Below are 20,361 nucleotides of genomic sequence, written 5' to 3' on the forward strand. Positions count from 1 at the left end.
TCAGAACTTGCCCTTCTACTTTTTCCACGGCTTCCTCTTAGAGTTGGCTTTAACGATCAGCTCAGACTGACATTTCAGAGCCTCACGTGAGATGATGTTAGCCTCGCTCTCTCCGCTCTTGTCCTCTGCAACACGAAGAACGAAATAAAGTCAGATTTACATCGTTTACATGTATTACTGTGTATTACTGCTAACTCGTCATCAGTGGAAAGGTCCACTGCTTCATCCTCCGTTAGTTGGACTCAGGTGCTCTACTTTGGCTGTTTCTCTTCGATCCAGACAGTGAACTGCTCAGTGGAACATAAAGTCACACAGAGAAAAACAGTGAATGACTCCCACCAGAATAACATGTATTTTCTGCTTTAGTCAATGCACTTTCCATGATGTCTGACTTTATGTTGGTCTGTTTATGATTTTTGGGTCTTATGGTAGTTTTGTTGTTTGTTTTTTAAAATGAATGTACTATTTCTTATTCACATGGAAATCAAATTAGTTTAGGCAACTTCAGAAATATCATACAAGTGACTGACCCTGTAATTATCTATAGATATTCTTTTTGTCTATTTTATGTGATCCTAAATGGTCATGTGCATAAGCCAAGAGTAAACACTGAGTACTAAACTGATGTTCTAGTCCTGTATCTAGTCATGCTAAGATGAATCCATTGATCTTTATCAAGCATCACATTAATCCTAATTGCAGAGCTAAAGACGACCGCCAAGCAAATTCCAACAATATTTGCCAAGCAAACAAGGCTGCACTGATTTTCAAATTATCAGCTCAGAGTTACGTCAGCGAGAAAGATTACATTTTCCAAAAATGGAGCTGAGAGTAAAATCAATGTCATCAGTGAATGTCAGGTGAAGTGTTGCATGCTTTCTGCGGTACACTCTGTATCCCATTTTCTCAAACAGAGAGAGGACTGTTGAGCGTTAGTAATCAAGAACAAACACTTCAGGTGGCTCTAATGGCTGCCTTTCCATTCAGATAAGCTGAACAAGCACAGCAGTGTTCATGTGTACTCGCTGGGCCACGCTGTGTTCACGTTCGCGTTGTGTAATATAGGTTTAAAAAAAGAGTTCAAGTTCAAGCTGACACAATCTCCTCAAAGCCATTAGTTTTCAAAATTGTTCTATTTGAAAATGTGTGTTTTTTATTTTTTTTTTTTAGGTTATTTTTTTGGCCTTTTGGCCTTTATTTGATGCAGTGCAGTGAGAGAGAGACAAGAAAATGGGGGAGAAGAATGGGTTGAGGACGTGTGGGAAAGGGCCATGAGCGTTATTCGAACTCATGACCTCCACATTGGGGATTGTAGCCCGTGTACATGGGACACCAGCTCAACCAGGTGAGCTATAGCGGCACCTGAAAATGTCTTATTTTCAATTTCTTTCACAATGTTTATAACACCTTTCCTGCCATCAGTTAGCAGTGCTGATCACGTGACCTTCAACAGGCATCTCATCAAAAACAGCTCTTTACACGTGACATACCACTGACGGGCCAGCATTCTCTGTTAATTGGGGATGCCACATACAGTGTTATTCATCTAATTGCCTGCCATGCCCTTTTCACACCTATAATTACCGGTACAAAAATCGTCTGCACAAGTTTGAGGATTACCTCTGCCAGTACAAATATGTTTTGCATATTCTATCGAGACCAAGAACCTGTATTTCAAGCTTCCGTGATGCCTGCTGAGAATTTGCTTTGTCTCACCTCCTCTTCCTCCTTCTTAAAAGCAGCCAGATCCTTTCCTTTAAGCTCCTGTTGCAGCATCTGTAATTTCAGCTCCAACTGGGTCATCAGCTCCACCACATACATATCAGTCTGGATGCACTTCAGCAACTGTGTCTGCACTCTGGAACAGGAATAGAAAACATTTTCAGGGAAAGAATGGTGTACTGAAGGGTTAAAGACAACTGATCAATTTTAGGAATATGAAAGACTATAGTTGTGGTCATTTTGTTGTTGTTTTTTTTACCACTGTGATGTGTCGCAGTTTGTCTGTCAGGTGCTCAAGTGTGGGTCGGGCAGTGCTGAAGGCTTTAACAAACCCATGTAGGTGCTCTTTGCCTGCATTACACCTCTGCTGCAGAGCCTGTAGTAGCTGCTCACACTCTTCCAAAATCTGCTTATGACTAATAAAACCACACAGAAAGAGGAGAGGCTTGAGAATAAGTATTGCACAGCTGCACTCACAAATAGCACTGGGACCATCTGATAACCATTCAGGCCAACAAAAGGTGGCTCAACCAGTGTCAGCCCGACCTCCTCTCAGCTAGAACTGGATGGGCGTTGGATGCTGCCCAACTTCATGACTTGGTGCAGCAGCAATGGAAGTAAATTCATTGATATCAGCCTTTAAGCATCATTTAAGAGAAAGAGGAAGCAGTGGAAAGAAACGAGAGAGAAACAGAAAGTTCTCACACATTCAAGAAAGTGGGAGCCCGCATATGGATAGAGAAGTCAAACTGAACTTATTATTCAGAGTAATTTACTGTAATTCTAAGGTTTATCACTGACGTGTATTTAACTACATTACAGACTGGAGAATCTGGTAAATGAGTGGGTTGCATTTGGGTCTCACCTGGAGAATTTAACCCACCCTGAATATTTTATATTTTCAAACTCTTGGATCAAAAGCTCCTTCTGCTGCTTCAGCTGCACCTGGAGCTCCTCGTTCTCCCCCTTCAGCTTCTCCAGATGCTGACGTGTCCCCCCCCTAAGAAGTAACGGGATCCACTATCTCCTATGAACACAACAGACAAAAAGTCTATCAGCAACCACATGAAAACATAGAGCTCTTCTCCAATCACACAGAGCAGATCTATTATATCCTTTCTTTCCAGACCCATATCTGTGAATCTGTGACCTTGGTGGCCTCCTTGTTACATCTGAAGGCCTCTTGTTTCTCGCTCTACAAAATGGCTTTGTTTTGAATCACATCATATTTTTTCCCAAAGATCAGACAATACTGAGGGTGTTTTAGACCCTTCTGTGATTGTTGTACTTTAAGTCATTTAGATTTTTATGGCCGGTAAGAGTGCTTAAGCTGGATTTATGGTCTATCCAAACTGATGTCTTCCTACAGCTTTCGGATAAAGTTTGTCCACGTGGACCATCACCTGTAACTTTCCAGATCTACTTCATGCATTTTTTTTATTTGTTGCTCAACTGTTTATGAAACTTTCCACGTGTACAACCCTTTGCAACAATATCAATGTCTCCCTGAGGGGGATTGTCTGAAAATATGATCCATTATCCCAGTTTTTAAACAATGTCGCCTCTCCCCTGTCCCTCCCCCTCTGCTTCTCTCTGTGACAGCTGACATTTTACTTTATCTTCAGATGTGCCTGTTCAGAATGAATATATAAGGCACATTTGATTTTAGAGATGGCTGACAATATGTTTGGAAAAAATATTTATCTGACCCGTCTGTCGACTTTTTCAGCCTGGGCTTTGAGCTCCTCAGCCTTTTTCGTGAGACACTCTCTCTCCTCACGCTCCTTGAAGAGCAATTCCTCCAGCTGCTGTAACTTAGCCTGCAACAAAGAAGAAAGAGCAGGAGTGATGGAAGAGCAGTAAAGGAAACAAGGGAAGAAACGAAGAAAACAGTGAGACAAACAAAGTGCTAGTATGACAGCACTGCCGTATTGCTTATAAATTTAAAAGAGAAACATTTTTATTAACATCAGAGTCAGGTGTGGACAGGCATGGCACCCTCATTCACAATGGTCTTGAAAAAAAAGAAAAAGAGGGCCGAAAATAAGATTGTTTTGTGAAAACAGTATGTTTTCACAATGTACAGTGAAGAGATCAGGTTGCGGAACACTTACAGCCCATGTAGCTACTGTACTTGTGACCCAGATAATTTCTAAGACAGTAATTTCTAAATGACAGTAATGGTGACTCAGTGATCCTTCTTACAAACTACAAACATGCATGTTGCAAACTCATAGCAGAGAAGGTTGCCGATAAACTCAGCAGCTTTTTTGGAGAGCTGGGCGTCATCATTCATGACCTGCAACTTCTGAAGCTCCTGTCTGTGCTTCAGGTTTTCTGCTTCCAGAATGTCCAACTGGCCCTCAAAAGTCAGACTTTCATCCTGAAGTGATGAAGGTGGAAAAGCAAGAGAACAGGAGACATGGATTGATAAAGTGAAAAAGGAGGCAAATGTGAATTACTTGACTGAGATCTAGAAATTAAAGCCAAAGCTACATATGATACAAACACACCGGCCACTTCATCAGGTACACCTGTCCACCCCATCACCTTATATGAGGTAAACAGGTAAAAGTTTAGGAAATTTTAAATGTAATGCAGTCTAGTATACCACAACAATTCACTGTGATCTAATTAGAAAGTACAGAAAGTAGCATTATCTTTTTTTGACAACGTCAACAAAAACTGAACGTGTAGATGCTTCGTAGAAGTACAAAGTATGAGATAGATGTTGTATTGGATTGCATTAAAAAAAAAAAAGTGAGCTTTTACAAGATTGAATTTCCCTTCTGGGATAAATAATGTATTTTTCATTTAATTTCATTTCATTACATTTTCCAGCTGTACCTAATAAAGTGATCTGATAGTATATATGCAATAGCACAACAGCCACATTTTTAAATGAGAAACTTCAATGGTATATTCTGTACAATTATTAGCAAATCAGAACCAGTGTCTGTTACTATTTATGGTTGGCATTTAATCAGAATTATCATTTGAATGTTTTTAGATCCCATTTAAACGTGGTAGTTTTCATTGTTAGCTGTAAAATCTGTGCTGCCTGCCCTGGATTCAAAATGCCTACCGACAACATGAGTTTGTTTGATTGCCACTGTAAACTGTTGCCACTGGCTACAAAACAATGGCAACCAAACTGAGAAGAAAAAAAACGGTCTTCTGATGTATTTCTGACAAAGTGGCTGCTCAAGGAGTGTTGGCAGTATTTATTTACTGCACTTGATACTATGGTGACCATGAGTGTCCTCAAATCAACCAGGGTAAAATAAATAAATACAATAGACAATAACTTGAAGTGATTTGAGGGTGACTGCAGATTGAATGTCCACAACAAAGGATATTTATCAAATAAAGCTACGTGCAAAGACAGGTAAAGGGAAGCACTGTACCACTGTGGCTGTCTCTCTTGATGTTTACATACCACAAACACAGAGTTCCATATCAAAGGCACAACAATGTGTCATTGCACAGGCCTTTACATTGCAGTATGCTACAAAGAGTATTTGACAGACTGATCAAACACAAGTGCTTTCACTCTAATGCAATTTCCAACCGAGGGCTACTTTGCAGTTACTAAACTATACCTGCAGGCTGCAGTGAACAAAGCTACACCATAGAGCCAACAAATAATCCAGTAAAGTCTCCAGCAAATGAAGATGAGTTTTATGTGGAATAAAGCATTATTTTAAGGTTGAAAAGCAAAAACGTGCATGCTGAACTCACCTGCAAGTGACTTTTGAGTTTTAAATAGTTACTTGTAATGTTCGTAGCCTCTTTGAACTGGGTTTTCTCCAGACTGTTCTCTAGCACCAACAGATCCTGAAGACACATACATACACAAATCATTCCTTCCAGTATTTTTATTTATTTATTTATTTTTACCTCTGTGTGTTCTTGTCGTTCAGTGCACTGTAAAAACATTACCTCCAATTCCCAAAGAAATGATAGATAGAAGATAAGACAAAAGATACCATGGCATCTTCTTCTTCCTTGCGAGTGCGAATATCAGCAGATGCTGCCCCACCATTGCCCTCAGATTTCAGTCTCTGGTACTTCATATTCACCTGGTTGGTCACTGGTTGGTCTAGATGGTGGCTTTCAGAGCATTCAGACGCTTCCTCTTGGACAGCACCCTGCGTTCTAACATTGTGGCAGCCACCTGAGAAAGACAGTGTTTTTGAGCAAATAACTCTGCAGGAATTGGAAAGAACTGTATATATACTTGTACATACTGCTAGTAATCTTAAATTATCACAACTGACACTTAAATAGTTAGAACAGGGTGTTGACTAATATCTGTGAACACTTTTCATGATAAATATTTGTTTTGTTTTTTTTAATAGCAAAACTAGCTGAGGTGTGCATATTCATTTCCTCTCACCTTTGCTGACATGTTGTGGTAGGCATTCTTCTCCAAGCCTCTGTTAGTGAAAGGCCACTTTAATGATTTGTTCCTCACCCTAAAGGGAAAAAGACAAAAAATAACAAAACTGCAAACTTTTGCAGATCCAAAACCTGAACCCTAATCCTAATTACATGCCTATTATCATTTTAATTCCAAAAACCTTGCTCTTTTAGATAAAGAGTCAATTACCCTGTTGTCCCTATCTATGTCTACTTCTGTATCAACAGAATATACACAATGTGCACTAAACTTTTGGTTCTTTAAGCATGCTCTTTTACACATATCTAGAGCTGTACATGGTAGCTGGGTCACTTATTTTCCTTCTTCAACTTGTTGCCCTTGTGAAAAAACATTAATGGGTGTTTTGTGAATGTGTACACGTTTGGCCAGTAAAGTTAATTCTGAAGAAAGGAAGTTGTTGCTATGATTGAGCTTATTAATGACGACAACAACAAAAAAAGCAGAGAGAATCAAAATAACCTAATTTTAAAAACAGAGTCCACTTGACTTCTGCCAGTCTTCTGTTGTTCACCTGCCTCACCTGGCGGATGGATGGACAGTGTGTTCTTCTTCATGGCAGACTGGGAGTTCTCATAGTATGCAGTTCTTTCGCCCCCTAGCTGACATATTTAATCATCACATCAAGAATATGTAGAAATGGTCGAAAATGACAGCCTGTATGTAGCTGCCTTTTCTGTTGGATTTGGTTATGTCCACTAAAAAACCAGTTAATCACGAATCAAACTTACCCAGTTGTTGGATTTTACGCTTAAGCTCCGTTATTTGCTCGTGTAGCGGAGGTTTAATCAAGTCAGCACTGAATGGCATTTTTATGTTGTGCTGTTTCTATATACAATTAGCGAAGGACCAACACATGTACAATCTGTTTTAGCTTTGACCAAACCGACGACCTCTGGCAGAGAACAGAGTTGCAACATGTATGCAAAAATCAAATCAAGTCAAAAGATAAGTCTCAACAGATGCGAGCTTTGTCAGTTTTATTGAAAAATGTCATATTAAGCTAAATTAAAGCTGTAAATTAGCAACAAGGCTACTTCACATACATGTTACCAACAAATTATAATGTTAAAACTATTATGTTACAGACCTATAAAAATAATACAACACAAACATAAATTGTAAACTCTGAAGGCTACCAGGTTTTGCTCTTGTTCTACTATATATATTTACCACATCATGTTTTCATATCACTGCACATAAAACATGTTTTTTTAAGTTTAGAAATTGTAGATGCACAATTCAGATTTTAAAAATATCTAATGCTCGTATATTTCATATATTACTTACCTGCCATTTTTATAATAAAAAACTTTAAAAATGCTATTTCCCCCATTGTATACTGATATGGCAACATAATGTTTTATTAGTTTCCAACAAAAAAAAAGGCAATGACACACTTCTACAAACTCAAAATTTGCACAATAGCAAAGATCACATTTTATAGTCTGTGGAGCATATGTAAAAAATGAAAGCTATTTTTTAAAAAGACATGTTAATCCAGGTTAAAATGCTTGGGTCATTTGTAATCTCTTAAGGCTTTGGTTGTCATACTAAGCTGTTAATCTCCAAACTTTGCTTTGGTGAGTTAATTTCCATCAGTGCAATATGCTTAGTTAAACTGATAAAGCACAGTCTAACTCCATCGGCCCTAAACTGGACCTTTGAAAGCTTCCACACAAGACTGTGCGACATAATACAATCAAGAAAATACCAAAATATACAATTAAAAAGAAAGCATTAAGGCAATATGTTGCTTAAATTAACTACATTTATCATCTGTAACTTAATCTCCCGTATTCCTTCTGTGATAAAAATCACCCCTGTTGGGTGCGACAGTCGATGAGTTTGTTCAAAATACAAAAGGATCAGTAATATCATACGGACAACATAAATGAATCCCATTTGACAGCAAGGCGCAAACACTGTGCATTAGAAAAAAAATGGCACTGGCATTCCTCTTTCTGTTCTTTTCAATTGAAAAAGACCACACACACACACACACACACACACACACACATAGATACATATATATACTGTACACACATTAACTGTTTACAGATGTTAGTCCACAGATTTGGACTCTTCGTTGGACTTCTTAAGGAGGCTGAGCAGACTCTGTGACATGAAATATGGCCGCTCTGCTGATCCGTCGTTGCGCTCCAGGTCCTCCACTGTGACACGGACAGAGAGAGGAACAACATTTTCACAAGGGCATACAAACACTAAACTGTAATTTAACCTGCTTGTATCATCTGCTGTAATCACATTTATCTGTCAGCTTATTAAGAACTAAAGCGGTACTTTTAGTGCTGCGCTGGAGCCTGGAGGCTGGGACTTCTAAAAGAGTCCCAAGAAAAATTTCTAGAAATGATGAAAGGGATTTTTAAAAAATGGGGGATGCTTTATTTTGGTTACAAAGAATTGTTTATTATGTAAGTTCATAAATATATTTTTTGCACATAACAAGTGATTAGGGTTCACAAGTATACACATCTATTCATTTTAACGGTCCACCAGCCAAAAATGGGGAAAAATTTGGAAACAAATGCTCCAAATCAAGCAAAAAAAAAGGAGACAGATTTTTGTCTCTCACATGGATCAAGTCACAAAAACCTGCAATCTTTATAAATAAATGCCCATGTTTCTGATCTCCAGGCTCCTCTTTAAAATGTGTAGTCATCAGATGCAGCCTTAAATATACTGAGCAGCCCTCTGTGTGATAAATAAATTGATTTTGACACGTAAAACTGTTGGAGTAGCACCCTTTAAAGACAAAATCAAAGTCTTGGCTGGCTTTGACATTAAAACTCACCTGCTTCCAAACACCGAACAACCTCGAGAATCTTGTGTTTTCCCATAACAGAACTACCATGTTTAAATACAATCACCTTTAATCAAGATTTACATCCAATAACCATGGAATGTCATCAGTAAATTTCAGTGGAAAAAATTTAACTTACATCTTTCACAAGGTGGCAAACAAGAGATAAAAGGTACAAAAGCATCCAGAGATTTAAGATGTTAGTTGCGAGCATTCAGAAAGGCCATGTCAATACCATGCAGCACTTAAGAAAGAGAGACAGACCGAGGGGAGGGACAGAGCAAGGCAGGTGGACTCAGTAAACAGGTGAGGGAGGGGAGAATCCGTAGAATCCGAGAGGTCATGATGGTTGCATCATGGCGACACAATCACAGCAATTACGCCAGTCCGGAATACCAAGGCAAGTAGGTGGCAATACAATATACGGGATCCTGTCTTGGCGAGGATCTCTAGTAGACTGAAGCCAAAAAATACATAACAGACGTACACTACTGTATATACACGAGTTCCATAGGAAAAAAAGAAAGACCCAATATTCACACAGTATATTAAATATGTCTGTAACATTTTGGCGTCAGCTGGTATTATTGTAAACAGTGAAAGAGATTCACCGTTGGTTGAGATGCGTTTGTTTCCGACTGTAAACACGGTACTTAAGTGGTTCTGTAGTGCATTCAAGATTAAGACAACAAATATCAGTGACAGTAATCAGGCACAGGTTCAGCACTCACAAAGTTCTACAGATCTTCACAATATAAAAACCAACACTGTTCTAAAACCAACACAAGAGCGTTTTTCTTTTTCTTTTTTTCAAGCTACAGAGATGCACTGGGCTTTTAAACCTGCTTCGACCTTCACAACCGTCTCCACACGGACGTCACTCCACTCACATAGCAAGGCGATCAGAAATTTTAGCATGTTTTATGCCGTACATTGAACAGGTCCATATCACAACGTTGCACATCTTTCATTGTTTAAGCTTCATGAGGGGCCTCAGTTGTTTTGCATCGTCTACTCCTTTGGTGCAGCCGGAGGATTATCTTCTTTAAGCTCCTCTTTTTCCTCGTTCTTTTCACCAGGCTCCTGTTTCTCAGCCTCCACAGCTGCAACCTCCTCAGTCTTCTCTTCTGTTTTCGACTCCTGCTGTTCTGCCACTTCTGTAATCACTGGCTCTTCCTTCTTTTCGGTCTCCTCTGCTGGACTGACTTTTTGCTCCTCCTTCTTCTCCTCCTCGTTTGGCTCTTCTTCGGCGTCCATCTTGGACTGCAGAGGCTGCTCCTCCTCATTGTCCTGCTTGAGCATCGTCTGCTGTTTCAGCTGTATCTCTCCGTCCTGCTGCTGAAGAGGCGTCTCCTCCTCCAGCTTCACCTCGTCCACTTGTTTAGCAGCGTCCACCTCCTCAACGCCATCGCGATCTTCCTCCACATGCTTTGTTTTGGAGAGGATCTCGTGCAGCTCGGGAGACATGAAGTAAGGTCTCTCTGAGGACCCGTCGTTTCTTTCCAAGTCCTCACCTTTTTGAGCATGATGGTGTGCCATGTTTTTGATTTGGTTAATGGAAAATTAGGGAAAAATGAAAACATAAAAGAATGGAATGTTTGAAAATAAAAGTAAAGTGAAATTAATGGGAGACAAAGAGAAGAAGAAGAGTCAGAAACACAGCAGGAAGAAGAAGAAACCAGCAGCTCAGTTTCAGACAGTTGTATGAGTGCTTGTAAACAGGAAGGAGAGAGGCGATCTGGCCATTAACCACATGAAGAATTACTCACAGAAGCAGAGGAACAGTGTGTCCACACACATGGCGTACACGCTGAAGAAGCCATGGGCGATGAGGTAGGATCCCACTACCACTGTCTAAGAGGACAGAAGCATATGTGTTATCAAATGCCCACAGCTGAGTGGAAAACCAGGGAACAAATCACACAAATATACGTGTTCTCACCAGTATTGGCACCCAGTAGTAGTTAAGAGACGGAGCAGCCTCCTCTACAGCTTTTATTCTTCCAGAGAAGAAGAAGAAAGAGAAAATCCCTATGGCGAGAAAAAAAACGTGAATTACTGGATTTAAACTAGAAAGCTAAACAGATCTCTTCCCAGTGTTCAGATCTATAAATAAAACACTCCCTTACCCACAATGCCAACAATGAGGAGCTTCCCAAGAAACAGCAGGAAGTCAGTCACTTTGTCTAAAACGGCCACCCTGTGTTTAAATGAGGACAGCGCAGAGCATAAGAAAATATCACATTAAAATAGGCCAAGAACTGCTTCAACTGCATACTGGCTATAAATGTCAGTATGTTATTGTAATAAGACAAAAAGGGTAAAAGTCTTCAAACATCACTTTAGAGCGAAATCTCACCTGACAATGTTTCTCATGAGAAGGAAGAAGGCATCTCGAGCTGAGGTACAGAAACTTTTTCCATAGATTGCAATCTAAAGAATAAAAATAACAACACAGATGAAAAATTCAAAAGCCCAAAGCGGAGAACATCTTTCTTTCAGTCGTATCTGGTTACGACAACTCACCATGATGTAGGCATTTCTGTTCAGGAACTTGATACATTTCTCCAGACACCAAAAGCAGCACTTCATGCATTTTAGCAGGCATTTGGCAAACTTGTTCTGAGCACCTGAAGGACAGACGCAAGAACAAATACATAAAGAAGACGCAGGAATATTGTTAAGACAGAATGGTGCGTTTACAATCACAGAATAATATGATGACTGACTACGTTCAGGTCGAACCTTGGTCGAAGATACATGAGATCAATTTAACTTTATTGTCATTGCACTGAATTCAAATACTAAGACAATGAAATGCAGTTTAGCATCTAACCGGAAATGAAAAATACTTACAAAAATCTACAACACATCTCAGTATAACAAAATGAACAGTATGGACAGAGTGCTATAACCACACGAATACATAAACATACAGACGTGGATACGATATGAAGTAGAGCATCTAAATCTACAGGTAGAGATAAATAGTGGTATGAACTGTATGAACAGTATAAACTGTATGTATACAGTATGAACAGTGTAAAAAGCATTAATGCTATCAGACAGATGACGTATATATACAGACTGAACAGTATGATAGGATAGGAGCTGCACTTTTGATGACCTCAGTGTCCCCTGGTGCTATAAATTAATCAGAAAGGGTATGTTTGTGTATCTGCTGCACAAAGGCAAAACGGTGTGAAAAAAATGGATTAAATGATGTGTGGGCTAGGGGAGAAGTATGAAACGACTGGAGCTGTAACACAGTGCAAACTAGACAACGTAGGTGGAATGTAATGAAATAAATAGATAAATAAATGTTGAAACCAACAATACTAGTAATACTGTATAAGGTCGGTTACTGTAAAGAATTAAATATTAGCATGTCCATTCTAGGCAGCTACTTTTATGATTGCATAAATTACTCTAAAATCAGGATTCATGAAGATCCAGTAAAACAACAAAATAACAATAACCATAATCCCTGTTAAATGCATGACTATGATGAAGTAACACAGCCACTATAATTCGCTCTAATGTGAAGTCATCTTGTAATCCAGATACTCCACCTTTCAACTTGTGATCCAGGTACTCCAGAATCACCCTGATGACCTGGACCAAAGACAGGATCAGAGAACCAAAAGCCAGAGAGCCTGCGTGGTACCTATACAGGAGGAGAAAACAGGTCAACTGTCAGCATCATAGACTCCTTTCTCTTCCACACGGGCATCGTAACCCACCCACCGACCACAACATATGCCTTATTTGGCATGAATAACCTTTTTCCTTTAAAATCCTGCCAGCTTTATGCATCTCTTCTTGCCAAGTATAAACCAATCAAGCTGCACTAAACTGCATCACCTACTGATTTTAATTATAAATTACGGAACAGAACACCCCATTCAGTGTAAAATGAGCTTCAATTAGGCACATTTAAAACCAGATATGCTTCAAAAACTCTTTTCCAACCTGAGCGCCCGACCCAGAGAGGAGAAGATGGGGTAGGCAGGGATGTCGTCGGGCTTCTTGAAAGCCCAGTAGTACGAGGCAAAGGCCCCCGACAGAGTGACTTGGCCCAGCGCCGTGACAAAGTTGGCACACCAGAAGAAAAGGAAGACGTTGTAGAACTGGAACAGAATGAGGTATCTGTGGTAGACAGTCTCACCACCGTAGAAGGCAAACAGGCACTCTGCATCGGGACACTGAGCTGACGCATTGGAGGTGTTGAATGTCTGGAGAGAGAGCAGGAGGAAAGCAGCAGCTGTGAGATTACTGGAAAGATTTTTCACACATTGATCTGAGGCGCTGTCCAAGTACAAAAGCAACACAATCTGACTGCGAGTAATCAAAAATTTGCCCAATGCTTTTTTTTTGGCTGACTTTTCTAAAATTTCCTCACTTGAAACACATGCTTCGCAAGTAAATTTAATGTGCCGGTGACATTTGGAGGCGTACCTGGGGGTCGCAGGTGTCTCGTGAGAACGGACACTCAGAGTTGTTGAACACTTTGTACACCTGCTCATTAGACGTGGACAAGAAGCTGGTCACAGCTGTCAAGGAGGCAACAAGTAGAGCAAATCTCTGGAAAGGTTACAGAGAGGGAATATCTCCAAAGAGACACATTTATGCTCTGACTCGCTGATCATCACGAACAAGTGAAAGGATACACAGCAGTAATAGCCCAGTAAGCGATCACCACAGCCAGGAGGGCAAAGGTCAGCAGCGGGTAGAACAGCGACGACATGACATGGCCGACAGCTCTGTCAGTGAAAACAGAAATCGAAAAAATAAATCAACAATTCAGATATAATATTCTCCAGAAGGTGGAGGTAAGGCTAAAAGCTAAAGATTTCCTCCCAGTGTAATGAAAACAATCAAATTATTGCTGTTTTTCCATCTTTTGGGACCAAAAAAATAAAATACAAATGCAGCATTTCCATATTATTACCTTATGTTAAAACTCTTTGGCACATAGTTGCCTTTATACACATCCAGCAGATGCTGGATGCCCAGAAGATAAGGAAACAATAGACATGCATCTGCATAACTTTTAACCCGTTTGCATTGGCAGGGGGAGGATAAATAATTTTCCAGGATAACTTAACGGTTTCCAGGACATCTGAACTTTTTTCTCATTTTCCATATGTTTTCCATGACTGGAAAATTGCTCAAACATTTTCCAGGTTTTCTAGGTTTTCCAGGACGCATGGGAACCATGGATGAGCCTGTTTTTTTCACTTCTAGTAATATTTCCACCTCAACATAACTATTTCTAATCTACCTCTATAGTATGTTCTACAACTCAACAACTACCCTGCTGCCTCTTGTTTTTAACAGGACACCAATACCCAGCCAGTGTATATAAATGGCCATGTGATATGTGTTTTCATGTATATTACTATGCATTAAGATTATTTCCAAAAATAAAACTAGAACACCCGTCTGGAGGGAGATTGTTTTGAAAAGACAATGTTTTAGTGTGGAAACATAGTAGCTTTAACCTTAAACATGCTCCATTATGCTAAAGAGAACTGTGCAACTAAACCACAATACAGTTGCAAACCATTAAACCAAAACACTGAGCTGAATGTCTCTAAAATTCATCAATGATTGGAGAAAAACTGCAGAGTTGGGTAATAATTATCTGTGACTTCATCATGTCTAGTAACTCCTCACATTATTTGATCCATTGTTAATATAAAAATATTGAGGCGTGCAGCTTTAGAACATGTGAGCAGATCTTGCTACTTGTCTACTTCAGCCAAGAGAACCGAACAGAGAAAACCTGCACAAATCTGGGATGAATTCCCAGTTCAGACTGACCTGCTGGCCTCTTTGATGAGCGCGATGGCAATCAGGATCCTCTTCCTGAGGAATATGAGTAGCAGAATGATGATGACCTCCACAATGGCCAGGATGATCACTGCAAAACAGTAAACGCAGCATATTAACAGCATTTATCAACACTTTACATGGAGGGACGTATTACAGAATCAAAGTGTTCTTACTGAAGGCCAGCCAGGTCTGTCTGATCTGCAGGTAGACAGAGAAGTCGGTCTGCAGGCCGAGGTCACGGATGGTGACATCAGCACCAGGCTCTCCCTTCAGACTGGCAAACTCCATATAACAGTGGAAAATACCTAAAAACAGATAGGTTTATTAGTTTATTGACATTTTACTTAAAGCAGAACAAATTTACTTTTAAAGACTTACCATATCCAATGACGAGAATAACCAAAACAATCATGACCCAGACCATCACACCAGCCAGGAATCGCAGCAGGACGATGAAAATCAAGCTCACAACCATGGCTATCACCAGACCGCTGGAGAGAGAACACATAACTCATATTAGAGTGCTAAATCAGCAGGGTCATGCATACATTCTGGTTTCATATTGATCAATCAGTTGAGCACAGCAAACCCTCTGAACCCTAAATTCCATTTGCAGCTTTGAAAAGCATGTTACGTTTTAAAATTGCCAAAATTATGCCATTTATCTGAGACAGTTAGTCCTGTTAAAGCAGAAAAAAACCTTCAGATTTCAAACTTTCCGATAGTCCTTGAACTAATCATGTGTGATGCACAGTTCCATTAGCAAAATTAACCAAATCTGAGGTTAAAATCAAAATATTTCATTAATATTACTTAATTCTACACATCTCAAAAAATTGCCAACAATTAATTGTGTGCACTAATTAGACTCTTTTGCGCTTCTCTGCACAATCAAGAAGCCAGTTGTGACTCAGCTGTGACCAACATTAACATAGCATAAATTCATGGACTATATGACTGAACTGCAGGCTGTGTTTACACAAAGAAGACAGGAAACAATAATGAAAACAATTTTTTAAAATGTAGGTAGTAAAATATATGTAGTATGTAAAACCACCATTTTTTTTCCAGTATTTGAAAAATATTGTATATGTTGATTAGGTATTTATAACTTGTGCAAAACTATACTTAAAGAATTTCTACTTTTGTTTTTTTTTTCTTTCTTTTTTTTATGATATATGACATTATAATTGTTTCATACTGCACAGGAGACAACACTATTGAGTTCTTTCCACTTCTAGCCCTGGTGGTACTGTTTCCATTGAGGTGCTGGACTTTATATTGCAGTGCAAGATGAGGCCACAGGGAGTAAAAATGTGACAGGTGCGAAAAGGTTCAGATGCCTCAACACGCTTTTGTGAGTCTGTGTTGTATCCCTGGTGTTTAATTCAATACTTAATCTGGTAATGTAACAGTGAAGTACACTTACAGTAATATCCAGTGCCAAGACTGAGTGTAGTCCTCAAAGATTCTCATGGCCACCTGGCGAGCTTCTACAACCACATTTGACTTCCTGTAACAAAAGGAAATGGAGACATGCGTGTACAAAGTTAACGCTGTCGACATCTGCTATTGTAAGTACGGAACAAAATGATATCACACGAGTCAAACAGGGACCTATAACTAAAATAATTAAACAGAGGAGTGTGTGGGTAGACAGACTGAATGGGACCACTGGTGGCTAAACCATCGTTTTCATCATAAATTACTTGAATCAGTGCTTGTGCTGTAAATCATCTATATACTGAAGACTGTTGCAGCATCGCTCTACTGCCACTTGTTACAAGCTGCTTCTGTTAGTTTTGAACATCCTCAGACAAGAACCAATAAACCAAGAAGATAAGCATAACTGTTCACAGCAGAAATATTTCACATACATACATTTGCATAAATTCCCTTTTTCCAGTGTCAGCTAAGCATAATTACTCAGTAAAAAAAGAACAAGACCAAACTCTAATTTTTAATTCAAAACTTTAATAATTCACAAAAACTTTCTGCATGCCACACTGCAAATAAAAATGGATGCAATCTGCTGCAGAATACAACATATAAGGAAGTATCAAGTTCTTCATCTTGATAATAATACGCAGGGAGTTTTGTAAACTCCTGCACAAAGCTAATAAAAAGAAAACGCTGACATAAACACCCTTTCAGGTGCACACCAACGGAGCAGAACCAAAGCAGACCGAGGCTGTAACAAACCCACATCAGCATGTAGAATAAATACGAATGTAAAGTCTTTTATATAACCAAAATTACCGCAGTGAGATGTGCTGGTGTTTGTGCTGTATATGCTGTCAGCTGACAGGATGTAGCCTGATTCTGCAGGGCTGTATGTCAGGATTTTTTGAATGATTTAAGACAACCATTCACCTTTAAATTGCCTTTAGTCGCACCTACAGTCAACAGGTAATTCATTTAAAGTGATAAATTATGAAAAAAAGTAACTGATTACTTCCATCCATACATCCATCTATACACCGCTTAATCCTCACTAGGGTCGCGGGGGTGCTGGAGTCTATCCCAATCGACTTAGGGCGAAGGCAGGGGACACCCTGGACAGGTCACCAGTCTATCACAGGGCTACACTTAAAGACAGACAACCAAGCACACTCACATTCACACCTACTGACCATTTAGAATCACTAATTAACCTCAACATGTTTTTGGACTGTGTGGGAGGAAACCGGAGAACCCGGAGAGAACCCACGCTGCACGGGGAGAACATGCAAACTCCACGCAGAAAGATTCCAGTGTCCCCACCGGGAAGCGAACCGGCAACCTTCTTGCTGCGAGGCAACAGTGCTACCAACTGCGCCACCTTGCAGCCCAACTGATTACTTTCTTTTAGATAATTAACCAATGCAATAAACTAACATTGCTAAACAGATCTTTAATGACATGTTTGGTTTATCAAGCTAATTTCACACATTTTAAGTTTGTTGACGTTCAGGTTTGGGGGAAAGTGATATCATAACTATCACACAATGCTGACTGAGTCAAACAGCACCAAGTAAATATTTCTGTATTTTGCAGTATATTTTAGAGTTTGAAATCTAGTTTTGTGGCATCATTCCAGTGCACTTGTATTTTATGTCTACTAGCAACGATTGGTTTACCAGAGCTTAAGGGGCAAGCAAACATAGTGGCGGATACTAAAAGCGTCCAACAAACGTTTCTCCTGATTAAGAAGAAATTCAGCTGCCACAGAAAGGACCACAGCCAAAAAAAGAAAGTGATGGTTGTACATCATAAATACGCATTGATAGTGTTTTTGTACTTACTCTCATGGCCAGAAGGGGGAGACAAAAGTACCACAATTCAGATTTTATGTCGTTCGAGTTCATGTGTATGTTAAACAACAAAAAGGACTCACTTTGATGCCTCAAGCACCTCGGAGGCATTAATACTGACGCCCTGCCCAGCATCAAATGTGGTCTCGTTGCCGACAACCACTACCCCGCCTTTCATCGTTCCGAGGGCAGGAAGGCAGCGACGCGTGACTGCGGAGGGAGAAGTTTAATTTGTTACAGTGAGAACAGACACAGCAGCTTGTAATAAAAATTAAAAGAAGCTTTTCACTTACAGGCTTTACTGGGCATCAGCATCGCAGGACACAAGCCATCCCTTAGGATCTCAGGAGGACTCTACATCAAGCAAAACAGCCTTGAATGAAGGTTTCTGTCATACTGCACACTTCACAGAATACATTAAGCATGTATGATAAGTGAACATATTATATTATATTATATATTATTTAATGTTTACCAGTGTGGCAAAGTCCACTCCGTCCTTGCAGTATTTTTTGAAGTATTCTCGGTCCTCTTTGTTGCCTAACTTGGCTTTCACCAACGTGAGATGCCTGTCAGGACAGCTTTCCACACATAACTGGACACAAATTAGAACACATGGTCACAACAGTGAACTCGGCTGTTTGAATGTGCTGCAATAATCACCGACAGATGCAGGCACTGTTTCTGACCTGTGTGGTGGGACACTGGAACTCCAGCAGCACCAACGGACTGGCACATTTCAGGATGTTGAAGTAGAACAGAAGAGGTTTCTTCCTGTTGCGCGACAGTGACACAAAACTATAATTAGGCCTAAATTATGAAAACATGTCTGTGTTAAATACATATCATTATCTTGAATGTACAAAGGATAATCTGCATGTGAAAGATTGTTTTTGTCAGACGACTCACTCCAGAGGTGTCCCAGCTTGTCCACAGAACTGCCCCCTGCTGTCTGTGGGATAAATCACTTTTCTGGGGTCTCCCTGAGACCAGGCTGCACAGAGAAAAATAATTAAAAGTTTTACGTTGAACTCAAACTACATGTAGACACAAGCAAAGACATGTATATAAGATTTAGAGTCTGGGAAAGCAGATTGACAAAGTGTTGTTTCCTAAATATGCAAACAATTTCCAGCCTTGAGCGCAGTGTGGTACAGACCACAGTGACCTTCAGTGTATCAGAAATAAAATACGCTGCATAACTGTTCTCCAGTTTGTCCAACGTCTGCAGCTAGATTTCTTTCATCGGGGTGGTGTCTGTTTTATACAACCTGCTGATCAATCAGTTCAAATAAAGTAAAGGTTTCTATATAGTACATTAAAATAACATCAGTTTTACACCAAAAAGGTTATGATTGGGGTCATGAATTAACCTAACAAGGTTGATATTTGGATTAAGACTCTATAGTGTTCTTTATCGTGGGATTTACCTGAATAAATTCCATAATAAGGACTTCAAGGGCTTAACAAAATAAAATTGATTCAAATAATATTTAAAAAATCAAACACTATTGCAAAAATATCCATAAAAATTGTCCATTACAAAAGTAATAAATGAGACTGTTTAGTAAAAACTACATAAATGCAGGCCGAAAGAGACACATTTTACGGTTGTGTTTAGTGCTATCTACTGAATCAGATGCTCTGATGTCCCCTGGAAGGATTTTCAGAGCTGAGGGCTGATGACACAGAGCGTAACGTCTCCGTACATCTTAGTTCTACTCTGAGGAAGATTGAAGAGACCACAGTAAGAGGATCTCAGGGATCTAGAAAGGGCATATCTAATCAACAAATCAGATAAATACTCAGGAGCAAGTCCATTAAGAGATTTAAAAACTAAAAGCATAATAAGCCAATGAAGAGCTTTTACAACTGAAGTACATGCTGTCTCTGTTCTGCTGCATTTTCTGAAGATTTCTTTAAAAGGCCAGAAAACAGAGCGTTACAACAGTCAAATCTTTTGGCGTCTTCCTTAGACAGGAAAGGCTGCATGCGTGCAATATTTCTAAGATGCATTTCTCAAGTAGAAACTTTCAAAACAAGGAGGACAGGATTAGCCAGGATCTAATGACACTGTGTACTGTTTATACGACATGCAGGCGATACATGAATTGCTGAGCTCCATCACGGCTGTCAGGATGTTTACAAAAGTCTAAATATTTTTCTGTTAAATCAGTTTTTCACAGATTTTTCAGGTTCTCACAGTCTAACAGCAGGATTTACTTGCACCTGTAGCCTAATAA

At 39.6% G+C, this 20,361-nt stretch overlaps 3 protein-coding genes across 4 annotated transcripts in view; all 3 read right to left on the reverse strand.

Annotated features, from left to right (window-relative positions):
• On the reverse strand, window positions 1–7,344 carry LOC103355959 (coiled-coil domain-containing protein 151). The gene is given in 12 exon segments (XM_008279945.1): window positions 1–123; window positions 1,717–1,825; window positions 1,827–1,858; window positions 1,982–2,138; window positions 2,588–2,742; window positions 3,432–3,542; window positions 3,986–4,105; window positions 5,464–5,559; window positions 5,712–5,830; window positions 5,833–5,899; window positions 6,122–6,200; window positions 7,337–7,344. Coding segments are annotated over 12 exon segments (1,176 nt in total).
• Window positions 7,130–20,361, reverse strand: part of LOC103355954 (choline transporter-like protein 2) — a 21,895-nt gene continuing 8,663 nt past the window's right edge. For both annotated transcript variants that reach the window (XM_008279933.1, XM_008279934.1), the window contains exons 4-22: window positions 19,028–19,112; window positions 18,808–18,892; window positions 18,594–18,713; window positions 18,412–18,472; window positions 18,202–18,328; window positions 16,255–16,338; window positions 15,204–15,316; window positions 14,999–15,130; window positions 14,814–14,913; window positions 13,658–13,750; window positions 13,446–13,530; window positions 12,960–13,222; window positions 12,560–12,654; window positions 11,514–11,617; window positions 11,347–11,420; window positions 11,117–11,187; window positions 10,930–11,018; window positions 10,757–10,841; window positions 7,130–8,337 (exon numbers count right to left, since the gene is read on the reverse strand). In XM_008279933.1, coding sequence (XP_008278155.1) covers window positions 8,228–8,337; window positions 10,757–10,841; window positions 10,930–11,018; window positions 11,117–11,187; window positions 11,347–11,420; window positions 11,514–11,617; window positions 12,560–12,654; window positions 12,960–13,222; window positions 13,446–13,530; window positions 13,658–13,750; window positions 14,814–14,913; window positions 14,999–15,130; window positions 15,204–15,316; window positions 16,255–16,338; window positions 18,202–18,328; window positions 18,412–18,472; window positions 18,594–18,713; window positions 18,808–18,892; window positions 19,028–19,112 — 1,976 coding nt within the window. In that variant the 3' untranslated portion in view covers window positions 7,130–8,227. The remainder of the gene's footprint in view (window positions 8,338–10,756; window positions 10,842–10,929; window positions 11,019–11,116; window positions 11,188–11,346; window positions 11,421–11,513; window positions 11,618–12,559; window positions 12,655–12,959; window positions 13,223–13,445; window positions 13,531–13,657; window positions 13,751–14,813; window positions 14,914–14,998; window positions 15,131–15,203; window positions 15,317–16,254; window positions 16,339–18,201; window positions 18,329–18,411; window positions 18,473–18,593; window positions 18,714–18,807; window positions 18,893–19,027; window positions 19,113–20,361) is intronic.
• LOC103355953 (putative uncharacterized protein DDB_G0287113) lies at window positions 9,040–10,595 on the reverse strand. Its single transcript, XM_008279932.1, has one exon. The coding sequence runs from the start codon at window positions 10,524–10,526 to the stop codon at window positions 9,999–10,001; it is 528 nt and encodes a 175-aa protein (XP_008278154.1). The 5' UTR covers window positions 10,527–10,595; the 3' UTR covers window positions 9,040–9,998.

This window comes from Stegastes partitus, unplaced genomic scaffold (assembly GCF_000690725.1).
Source record: "Stegastes partitus isolate 25-593 unplaced genomic scaffold, Stegastes_partitus-1.0.2 Scaffold176, whole genome shotgun sequence".
In the NCBI taxonomy this organism is placed as follows: domain Eukaryota; kingdom Metazoa; phylum Chordata; class Actinopteri; family Pomacentridae; genus Stegastes; species Stegastes partitus.